Here is an 11,499-nt window from a genome sequence, read left to right on the forward strand (position 1 = left end):
CCTGTGCCGCCTCACTTTCTTAAAAGATTTCAATTTTTATTCCATCAATTCCTGGTGCCTTGTTCTTTGCCAATTCCTTCAATGCACTTTGAACTTCCTCCCTGAGTATCATTGGCTCTTGATCATAAGGTATCTCTTGAAATGGTTGAACATTAACCATTTCCTTTTGGTACAATGACTCTGTGTATTCCTTCCATCTTCTCTTGATGCATTTCTGCATCATTCAATAATTTGCCCAGAGAATCTTTCAATAACGAAAGTCGAGGCTTGAATTTTTTCTTCAGTTCCCCTAGCTTGAGAAATGCTAACCGTGTTCTTCCTTTTTGGTTTTCTAATTCCAAATCTTTGCATATTTTATTATAGCATTTGATTTTATCTTTTCGAGCTGATCTTTTAAATTTTCTGTTCAGCTCTTGGACCTCTTCAATTCTTCCACTTGTTTTAGCATCTCTGCGCTGGAGAGCAAGTTTCAGAGTCTCTTCTGACATCCATTTTGACCGTTTCCTTCCTTCTTTTCTTAATGTCTTTTTGCTCTCTTCATGTATGATGTTCTTGATGTACAGCTATAATCACCCATTAATAACTGGAACGTGGAATGTGCAAAATATGAATCTAGGAAAATTTAGAATTTGCAAAAAAACGAAATGGAACACATAAAGATTGATATCCTAGGCATTAGTGAGCTGAAATGGACTGGTATCGCCGTTTTGAATGTGACATCATTTAGTTTACTATGTTGGGAATGACAAATTGCAGAGGAATGGCATCCTCATCATAAAGAACTTTTCAAGATTTACCTTGAATAATAATACTGTCTGTGATACGATAATATTCCTAAGTCTACAAAGACCAGTTAATACCACTATTATTCAAATTTTTCTACCAACCACTAAAGTCACTGCTGAAAAAAACTGAAGAAAAATTCAAGTCATGACTTGTAATATTGAAACATTCAATGGGCAAAATATTGTATGATGCAGAAAGCATTAAAGGAAGATCAAAGGAATACAGAGTCACTGTACCAAAAATAACTGTGGTCTGTTCAACCATTTCAAAAGGTAGCATATGATCAAGAGTCAATGGTACCTAAGGAAGTTGTCAAAGACTTCATTTTGCTTGTATCCACTATGAACACTCATAGAAGCAGCAATCAAAAAATCAAATGACATACGACATTAGGTGTATGGCGTTGTGGGTTAATGCGCTGGACTGCAAAGTCGTTTGAACTGCAAGTTCGGCAGTTTAAGCTTACCAGCTGCTCCTTGGAAACCCTATACAGGTCGCTATGGGTCAGAATCGACTTGACGGCACTTAACAACAACAACAGTAGGTAAATCTGTAGCATAAAAGACCCCTTCAATGTGTTCAAGAGCAAAGATGTCAGTTTGAGGGCTAGCAGCATCTGACCCAAGCCACGGTATTTTCAAAAGCCCCATATGCATGTGAAAGTTGGACAATAAATAAGGAAGACTGTAGAAGAATTGACCTATTTGAGTTATGGAGCTGGAGAAGAATCTTAAAAGTGCCATGAACTGCTAGAAGAATAAACAAATCTGTGTGGGGAAAAGTACAGCCAGAGTGCTCCTTGGAAGTCAGGATGGCTAGACTTCATCTCTAATACTTCAGACACAGTATCAGGAGGGACCAGTACCTGGATATGAACATCATATTTGGTAAAGTGGAGGATCAGAATGAATGAGGAAGACCCCAATGAGATGGACAGGCACAGTGGCAGTGGCTATGGGATGAAGCAGAACAATGACTGAGTTTGCACAGGATCAGGCAGAGTTTTGTTCCTTTGTGCATAAAGCCACAATGAATCGGTATCAATTCAATGGCACATAACAACAGTGATCTAGATCCCATTAACTCATAATCAGAAAATCATCAGAAGAGGTGAGAAAGTGAGCATTGTAAATATAAGGAGACCACACAACCCACTGAGTTGGTTCAATGACTCACGGGGACCTTGCAGGACACCGTCAAACTGTTCCTTATAGTTTCCAACACTGAAAATCTTTTTGGAAGCAGACGGTCTCATGTTTCTTCCGAGGAGCGATTGCCTGGTTCTAACTGATGACCTTGTGGTTAGTAGTCCAATGCTTAATGCACTGTGCTTAAAATTCAGGGTGGTGGTGGTGATGGTGTGCCGTGGGGTTGGTTCCAACTCACAGGGACCCCTCTATAGGGTTTCCAAGGCTGTAAAGCTTTACGGGAGAAGGAAGCATCATCTTTCTCCTACGGAGTGGTTGGTAGATACGAACTGTTATGAGTAGCCCAGCTCATCCATCATCCACTGTTACAATACCTTCCGGTTCTTCCCTCTCCCCTCCCTCCAACTCCATTTTGTCTGTTTTCCCGCCCAAAGCTACAAGGCACATAGTTTAAAGGACAACATGGCTTTTGTTAGGCCAGAGCTAAATCACCCCAGCAATGACCACTCCCTTCCTGTTGAACCTATATAAATCCCCTCCCTTCCCTTCCCGCTGACTCTCTCTTCCTTCTTTCTCTCCTCCCTTCCGCCTTCTGCCTTCTTTCTCCGGCAGAGGTTATCATTCTCACCCTGAATAAAGCTCTCTAGATGGGCCATTTGGAGAGAGGTGTGGTTGATGAGGGGCACCGGGGTTGTTTTTCCCCTTTCACCCACTATGCTACCCGCACACTCCTATAAGTCAGAGTAGAGGCTACTTTTAGAGGTGGGAGGGAAGCTGTGATAGGGATGGGGCACGTGGAGGAGTCTCTGTGGAGGTTGGGAAAGTTCTGTTTCTTGACATGGGTGGTGGTTACAGGGTGTTCACCTCATAGTACTTCATTAACAATTTGCTGTGTGCTTGATAATACTAAGATTTAAAAAAGGGCAACATGACCAGTAATGCTGGAGAGAGGGAGAGCAAGATAAAGGGACACAGCACACCTACTTCTTCAACAGCGGTTGCGAGTCTCAGTATCAGATCTGGATAATATTCTTTTTCCTCAGCAGAAATGTCTCTGCAACCATTAAAATGATCAATTTTGCACATTAAATGGAACAGCTCGTTTTCACAGCAGCATATTTCTTTCATCTGCTTTGGCTGCCAAAATGATGAGATCACAGGAGGCTTCATTGTCAGCCAAAAGTCCATGAGGAAAGACAACTCAATGTTTCAGTGATGCAGTGCAGGAATTAACGTGTATTTATGTAAAACAATTTTAATTAATAAAGTTTTCCAAACAATGTTGTTAGGTCTGGTTCAGTCCACAGATAATGAAGAGAACGTAAAAACACTGCATTTCTCTAAATTCTCCATCGGATGTGGCTGAGACTCCTTGCAAGTCACTTAAGAACAGTCTCCATTGATTTTAGGGACAGCAGGACTCCCAGCCTTATGAGGATCCCCAAGCTTTATAACATAATCTGGGCTAGCATTAGACACTGCTCCAAATCCATGTTGTTGTTGTTGTTAGGTGCCATTGAGTCGATACCGACTCATTGCGATCCTATGCACAACAGAACAAAACCCTACCCGGTCCTGGGCCAACCTCACAACTGTTGCCATGCTGGAGCCCACTGATGTTGCCACTTTGCCAATCCATCTCACTGGGGGCCTTCCTCTTTTTCTCTGAACCTCTACCTTACCAAACATGATATCCTTCTCCAGCAATTGATTCCTCCTGACAATACGTCCCAAGTATGAAAGATGAAGTTTGGCTATCTTGCCCTCCAAGGAGCACTCTGGCTGTACTTCTTCCAACTCAGATCTGTTGGTTCTTTTAGCAGCCCATGGCACTTTCAATATTCTCCTCCAACACCATAACTCAAATGCATCAATTCTTCGACAGTCTTCCTTATTCACTGTCTAGCTTTTGCATGCATATGAGATTATTGAAAATACCATGGCTTGGGTCAGGTACACCTTAATCCTCAAGCTGACACCTTTGCTCTTCAACACTTTCAAGTGGTCTTAGGCAGCAGATTTGCCTAATGCAATACATTGTTTGATTTCTTCACTGCTGCTTCCATGAGTGTTGATAGTTGATCCAAGAAAAATGAAGTTCTTTTCTCCGTTGTTGTTTACTGGTCCAGTGGTAAGGATTTTTGTTTTCTTTCCATTGAGATGCAATCCATACCAAAGGCTGTGCTCTTTGATCTTCATCAGTAAATGTTTTAAGTCCTCTTCACTTTCAGCAAGCAAGGTTGTATCGTCTGCGTATCACAAGGTTGTTAATGAGTCTTCCTCCAATCTTGATGTCATGTTTTTCTTCATATAACCCAACTTCTCAGATTATTTGCTCAGCATACAGGCTGAATAAACATGGTGAAAGAATACAACCCCTGTAGCACACCTTTCTTAATTTTAAACCAATGTTGTCCATAGCTTGTCATGATCTACACAATCGAAAGCCTTTGTGTAGTCAATGAAGCACAAGTAAACATCTTTCTGATATTCTCTGCTTTCAGCCAAGATCCATAAGACATCAGCAATTATATCCCTCATTCCACGTCCTCTTCTGAATCCAGCTTGAATCTCTGGAAGTTCTCTGTCAATGCGTCCAAACCCATAGTTCAATTTTAATGCTTAAAAATACAGTCAAGAACAAGAAGGGAAAAATGCAGAACTGGATTTCAAATTCTCATGGAATCTATATTTTCTGGAGTCATGGAGGTTAGATGCACCCCTGAAAATATTTACCTGAGATAAAATTTAAACCTCAAACCAAAGTCTTTTAAAAACAGCATAGCTTAACTCAGGTGTGGGGAATGTCCGGCCCACAGGCTGTATAAACCTGCAAATCATTTGGTCTGGCTCTGTCCAAGGCAACTGCAGGCAGGACTCGAAATGGAATAAACATAGGAGCTTTTTTTCATAGCAACATACATTTACATTGTGATATTATAAATATCCAAATCGCCTTTGGCAGAAAAAAGGTTCCCCATCCCTGGCTTAACTGGTAAAGAATGTCTACCTTGAGCATTATGGTCTTTTAAGAACTACCAATACAGGATCAAATTGACAACAACAACCTGAAAGATTAGAGAGGAACTGTAGGGGACAGTGAATTTATGCTCAAGGGGAAGGGAGGAACAACTTGGAATGGGAGGGTGAGAATGGTTGTACAACTGGTAGAATGTCATCAACATCACTGACTGTATGTGCAGACACTACGGAATTTCTATAGGTTTAGCTGCTTACATTCTCAACAATAAGAAATTATAAATGAAAGGGGCAGGGAATTCCAAAGCTTGGTTTCACTTCGCCAAACGCCATAGCTCACTAAAATGACCTACTTTGGGAATGTAAACCAGGGTGTGTAGACGGCATATTCAATCTTTGAAGTCTTTTTGTGTATTTGCATTAGGAGGGTGTTTGGAGCCAGGGTCCACTGGTGAGTAAACATCTTCTGACATTCAATTGGAAGCTAGCATGTATGAAAACCCTTATTACATCTTCAGAGGTGTCCCTTCCCTGTTCATACATCCCTCTGGCAGCTTGTTTCACTGCTGTAGACTGTGTCAACAGCCTTTTCTCTCCTTTCTGGGGCGCGGGTCAAGAGGTCAAACAGCATTCACAGAACTATTGGAAAGTCATCAGGCTTTCTTGAAAACCTCCCCAGAGCAGGTATCAACTGGTGACAAACATTACAGACATACACTCACCCCCAAAAGAGAGAAGAAAAAGATAGTATCAACCTCTTACCATAGGGACAATTCAAAGACTTATCTGTTGTTAAACTTTAATGTAGTTACTAAATCCTTGTAGAATCCAGTGGGCCAATCAGATGTGATTCCCTTCTGCTTTTCAGACCTACACACACACACACTTTGTGAAAGTAGTAGGCAGGAAGCCAAGAACTGTGCATGTACGGCACTCCAGGGAGCTTACCATAACTGTGCAGTCCTCGGACCCGCTGGCAATGACTTGGTCATTATGTGGGCACCAGTCTATGTCGAGCACTGGTCCCGTGTGGCCACATACTGTAGGGTAGGATTTGTCAATTCGACCAGTCTGAAAGAAGAGAAAAACAGACCTATTATTGTAACATTGGCACCTTAGAGTTTTTCTACATTGTCACAGGTCCGCTTCTCCCTTCTTGATGCCACGCAAAATCCTCTACTACCTACATGCAAGAGCAAATGTACTGCTATAAAATCATACAAACCTTTATTAAACAAATATATAAAAATGTGGAGCTATTACATCAACATATCCTTGATCGAGGTCTATCATGAATATCGTACACAAATAAAACTTTGCTGAAGATCATTAAAAAATAATTTACAGCAGTTTGTCAACAGGGAACTACCAAAGATCCAAGCTGGATTCAGAAGAGGAAATGGAACTAGTGATATCATTGCTGATGTCAGAAAATAGGAGAAGACATTTATCTGTGTTTCACTGACTATTTGACTGTTATGTTCATAACAAACTATGAATAACATTGAGAAGAATGGAAATTCCAGAACAATTAATTGTGTTCATGTGGAATAAATACGTAGACTAAAAGATTGTCATTTGAACAGAACAAGGGGATACTGAGTGGTTTAAAGATAGAAAAGGTGTGCATAAAGGATTTCATAAGCATAAATATCCCTTCACTATACTTACTCAATCTGCATGCTGAGCAAATAATCTAAGAAAGCTGGATGGCAAGAAGACGGCATTAGGGCTGAACAAAAGGATTACTAACAACCTTCCATATGCAGAGGACATAACCTTGCTTGCTAAAAGAAGACTTGAAGTGTTAAAAAGCAATGATATCACTTTGAAGACTAAGAAGTGCCTTACCCAAACCATGATATTTGCAATCCAAGGTCAGCAGTTTGAAACTACCAGCCGTTCTGTGGGAGAAAGATAAGGCTCTCTCTGCTCCCGTAAAGATTTACAGGCTCGGAAACCCTATACAAGGTCATTATAAGTCAGAACCAACTCCACGGCATATAACTATCACCACCACCATCATATGCACATGGGAGTCCTGGTGTGGCACTGTGGGTTAATGCTCTAGACTGCAAAGTCGGTTTGAACCACAAGGTCGGTAGTTCAAGCTCACCAGATACTCCTTGGAAACCCTATACAGTGTTACTATGGGTTGGAACCGACTTGATGGCACTTAACAATAACAATATATGCACATGGAAGTTACACAATGAATATGGAATACTAGAGAAAAATGCATTTGAATTATGGTGTGGGTATAGAATATTAAATATACCATGGACTGCCTGAAGGACAAACATGTGTGTTGAAAAAAGTACAGCCAGGATTACTCCTTAGATGAGCAATGGGGAGACTTCAGATTACACACTTTGGACATTTTTTCAGTGGGGAGAAGGACTCAGTAAAGTATATGGTCCGCAAAACAGGGAAGACCCCAAGTGAGATCGACTGCCACAGTGCTAACGACAGTGGGCTCACACATAGCAACAATTGTGAGGACGGTACAAGACTGGGCAGACTGTCATCCTATGAGTAGGAGCCAGCAATAACAGGGTCCATATACTTGTACAGGTGGTGTTTCCATTTCTCTAACCCTTTCCTGAAGAATTCTAAGCTCTTTGATTTATACACCACATCTAAACAGTAGTTTTGGCATCCTTCAAGGACTTAGAATAGTGTTTCTTTTAAATGTTGAGTTTGGAGAACAAAAAGAAGCTTGAAGGGACAAAATCAGTGCTGTAGGGTGGTTGGTGTAAGGTTTCCCAACAAAATTCTCAAAGAATGAGTAGAGACATCATCGTCATGGGGAAAAATTCCTCAGTGCAACTTTCCTGGCCAGTGTAATTTTCCATTTTCTTAAAACTTCCTAATAAGTACCCGTGATTATCCTGTGTCCTTTGAGAAAATCTACCAAGATTGCTCCTTGAGAATCCCCCCAAAACACCCAGTCACCATAACCTTCTGAACTGGCCTCTCTGCCTTGAATTTAACTGGCCCAGCAGATTTTTTTCGGAAACTAATGTTTTGACTGGACCTTTTTAAATTTTCCCTATTAGACCCTAACAAGACTCAAACAAGTGTATAACTGAAAAAACTTGTCTACAGCCATCTGTTGACTGCAAAGACCTGTTTAAACATGTTTTGTTTGGAATTAGCTCATGCATATGAACTGGAACCCCAGATGCAGCATTTCTTGATGAATCTTGTAGGATGACATGAATACACTGCTCAGTGATAACCCAGTAAGAACTTTCATTTCCAAAAACAGCTATCAAGGACAGCCCACCAAATCCCAAAGATCGAAACTTCTAGAACCACATATTTTAATTATCAAATAGATAAAGCAAAATCCAATTTTAAGCAAACTAAAATATAGATGTGTTTCTACTGTAAAAAAGCAAAACAAAACACAACAACAAAATATCCATCTCAGTCTCACCACTGTCTTTAATAAATAGAAATGCCAGTCAGAAAGTCTAATACCAACTTTAGACCTCACCCACTTTCTAGTTTCATGTCTCATTACGAATAAAAGATTTAATGTTGGTAATAAATAGCCATCACACATTTGAAACTAAAAGCCAACCTGGCTTGCTTATTAGACCAATTTTTTTTTTATTTAAAGTGATTTAGCAATTAGGAATGGTGTCAACCAAGATGATAACTACCACAATAGGAGTCATACAAAAAAGCGATTTCCTTTTTTGAACAGGATGATGCCAGTCCAGGCTGAGGTGCTATGTGCTCTAGAAGCAGGTGAATGAAAAGGAATCATTGAAACATTTTAACAACCCATTTTATGGTTGTTGTTGCTCTCTTGTTATAGAAAATTGTCTGTATAATACTGGGGCAGACATCCTGGCAATTTTTTCAGTATCTGTACATTCCATGATTTCCTTACTTAGACTCGACTGTAGACCTCTACATAAATGCTGTACGTTAAAGCAAAGAACATAAGTTCTAGAATCAGACAGCGAGGACTTCAAAACCAGGCTCTACTGCTCAAAGAGCATGGAATCTTAGGTACGTTATATAGTCTCTACGCTTCAGCTCATCACCTGTAAAATGGAGCAATAATACAGAACTCTCAGGATTACTGGGAGGATTAAACACGAGAACAGTTTCAGCTCTTAGTGCAAGGTCTAAGGCTCAAACATAACAACAATTGTGAGGATGGTGTAGGACTGGACAATGTTCTGTTCTGTTACACATCGGGTCATTATGAGTAGCAAGAGACTCCACGGTACCTAGCAACAACACAAAGTCTAAATCCAGACCTTTTGCCATCATGATGATTCCGCCTCAAGGTGACCCCATATGTATCAGGAGTAGAGATGTTCCATTGGATTTTTAGTCTGTGATCGTAGTGCAGGGGTTAAAAACCCACCAGATGAAAGGAGAGGGGGACAAGACTCTCATAATTCAATAGTGAGTAATTATTATCATGACTAATTGCGACTGCTCCAACTGTAAAGGTAGAAGTTTTGTAACAAAAAAGGTGAGTGGTTGATATTATAGTCCCAGAGCAGAGGACCCTGGGAGCATCAAGGGAGAAGAGCAGGAGAGGAGTGTGGGACCCTATCCAGAGAAGCGGCAACACCAGAGATAGAGGCAGAGATGATGACATGAGAGACAAAACAGCTGAGGACGCCTGGAGGGAAAAGGGATGTGTGCAGGCAGCTGGGGGCAGGCTTTCAGGGTGTGACCTTTGGCTGTTTTTATATTCCTGGGTGTTTTGGTGCACGTGTGAATTAGAAGAAAAAAAAAAAAAAAGACAGGTAATAGTAGCAAATACTGGTGAATGATGAAGCATGCAGGGGATTGTAATCATTGTAATGAAATGAATATTCCCCCATGTAAATTATCACTCAATTCACAATAAAAACTTTTAAAACACAAAACCCCCCCAGAAAGGCCTAATGATCTATTTTCATAAAGAACACATCTTTGGAAACCCAATGAAGCAGCTCTACTCTATCCTACAGGGTAACTATAAAGTGGAATTGACTTAATGGCAAGAGATTTAGTTTGGGTTTTAATTTTTTTTTTTTTCCAACATTTTACTGTGAATTGAGTTAAGGTTTACAGAGTAGATTATCAGTTTTACAAAAAAAAAAAATCATATACTTTGCTTCATTTGTTAAGTGCCATCGAGTCAGTTCTGACTCATAGTGACCCTGTATAGGGTTTCCAAGGAATGGCTGGTGAGTTTGAACCATTGACCTTATGGTTCAAACCAATCTTGCGATCCATTACGTGGTTATAATCCCCTCCATGTACAAAACAGTTAACAGTTATTCATCTCTATTCACTTAACTGTTGCATTCCTCCCTGCATCTCCCATTACCTTCATCTTTCCCCGGCTAATCTCCCTCTTCTTGTATATTGCCTGCCCTGTCACCCTTGTGAACAAATGTCTACCCAATAGATGTGAATAATCACCCCCATCCTCCATAACAATTATTTGTTGTTGTGAAGTCCCGTCGAGTCGGTTCCGACCCATAGCGACCCTGTATAGGGTTTCCAAGGATCAGCTGTTGAGCTTGAACCAACAACCTTGCAGTTCAAATGTCTTTGCAGTTTGGCGCAATTAACCCACAGCGCCAAAACAGGGCTCCATAACCATCACTGTTGTTGTCAGGTGTTACTGAGTTGGTGCCGACTCATAGTGACCTTATGCACAGCAGAACCAAACACTGCCTGATCCTGGGGCAACTTCACTATTGTTGCCACGCTTGATGCTGCCACTTGGCTAGCTAATCCATCTCATTGGGGGTCTTCCTCTTTTTTTCTGACCCTCCACCCTACCAAATATATCCTTCTCCAGCAACTGGTCCCTCCTGGCAATATGTCCGAAGTATGAGAGATGAAGTTTGGCCATCCTGACCTCCAAGGAGCACTCTGGCTGCACTTCTTCCAACACAGATCTGTTGGTTCTATGGGAAGCTCATGGTATTTTCAATATTCTCCTCAAACACCATAACTCAAAAGCATCAATTCTTCTACAGTCTTCCTTATTTACTGTCTAACTTTCACACGCATATAAGGTTATTGAAAACACCATGGCTTGGGTCAGGCGCACCTTAGTCCTCAAGCTGACATCTTTGCTTTTCAACACTTTCAAAAGGTCTTGTGCGGCAGATTTGACTAAGGCAGTATGTCGTTTGATTTCCTGACTGCTGCTTTCATGAGTGATGATAGTTGATCCAAGAAGAATGAAGTCCTTGACAACTTCAATCTTTTCTCCATTGATAAGAATGTTGTTTAGGGTCCAGTAGTGAGGATTTTTGTTTTCTTCATATTGAGATGCAATCCATACCGAAGGCTGTGGTCTTTGATCTTTTTCAGTAAATGTTTTAAGTCCTCTTCACTTTCAACAAGCAAGGTTGTATCATCTGCATATTACAAGTTGTTAATGAGTCTTCCTCCAATCCTAATGTCACATTTTTCATCATATAACCCAGCTTCTCAAGTTATTTGCTCAGCAGACAGGTTGAATAAGTATGGTGAAAGAATACAACCCTGTCACACACCTTTCTTAATCTTAAACCATCCAGTGTTCCCATGTTCTGTTCGAACAACT

At 40.7% G+C, this 11,499-nt stretch overlaps 1 protein-coding gene across 1 annotated transcript in view; it reads right to left on the reverse strand.

The window, feature by feature from the left end:
• CORO1C (coronin, actin binding protein, 1C) overlaps positions 1-11,499 on the reverse strand; it is an 81,402-nt gene that overhangs the window by 33,133 nt on the left and 36,770 nt on the right. The window contains 1 exon segment of the mRNA XM_006870430.1: positions 5,862-5,984. Within this exon segment, the coding sequence (XP_006870492.1) occupies positions 5,862-5,984 (123 nt within the window).

The sequence above is a fragment of the Chrysochloris asiatica genome, unplaced genomic scaffold, assembly GCF_000296735.1.
Source record: "Chrysochloris asiatica unplaced genomic scaffold, ChrAsi1.0 scaffold00142, whole genome shotgun sequence".
Classification (NCBI taxonomy): domain Eukaryota; kingdom Metazoa; phylum Chordata; class Mammalia; order Afrosoricida; family Chrysochloridae; genus Chrysochloris; species Chrysochloris asiatica.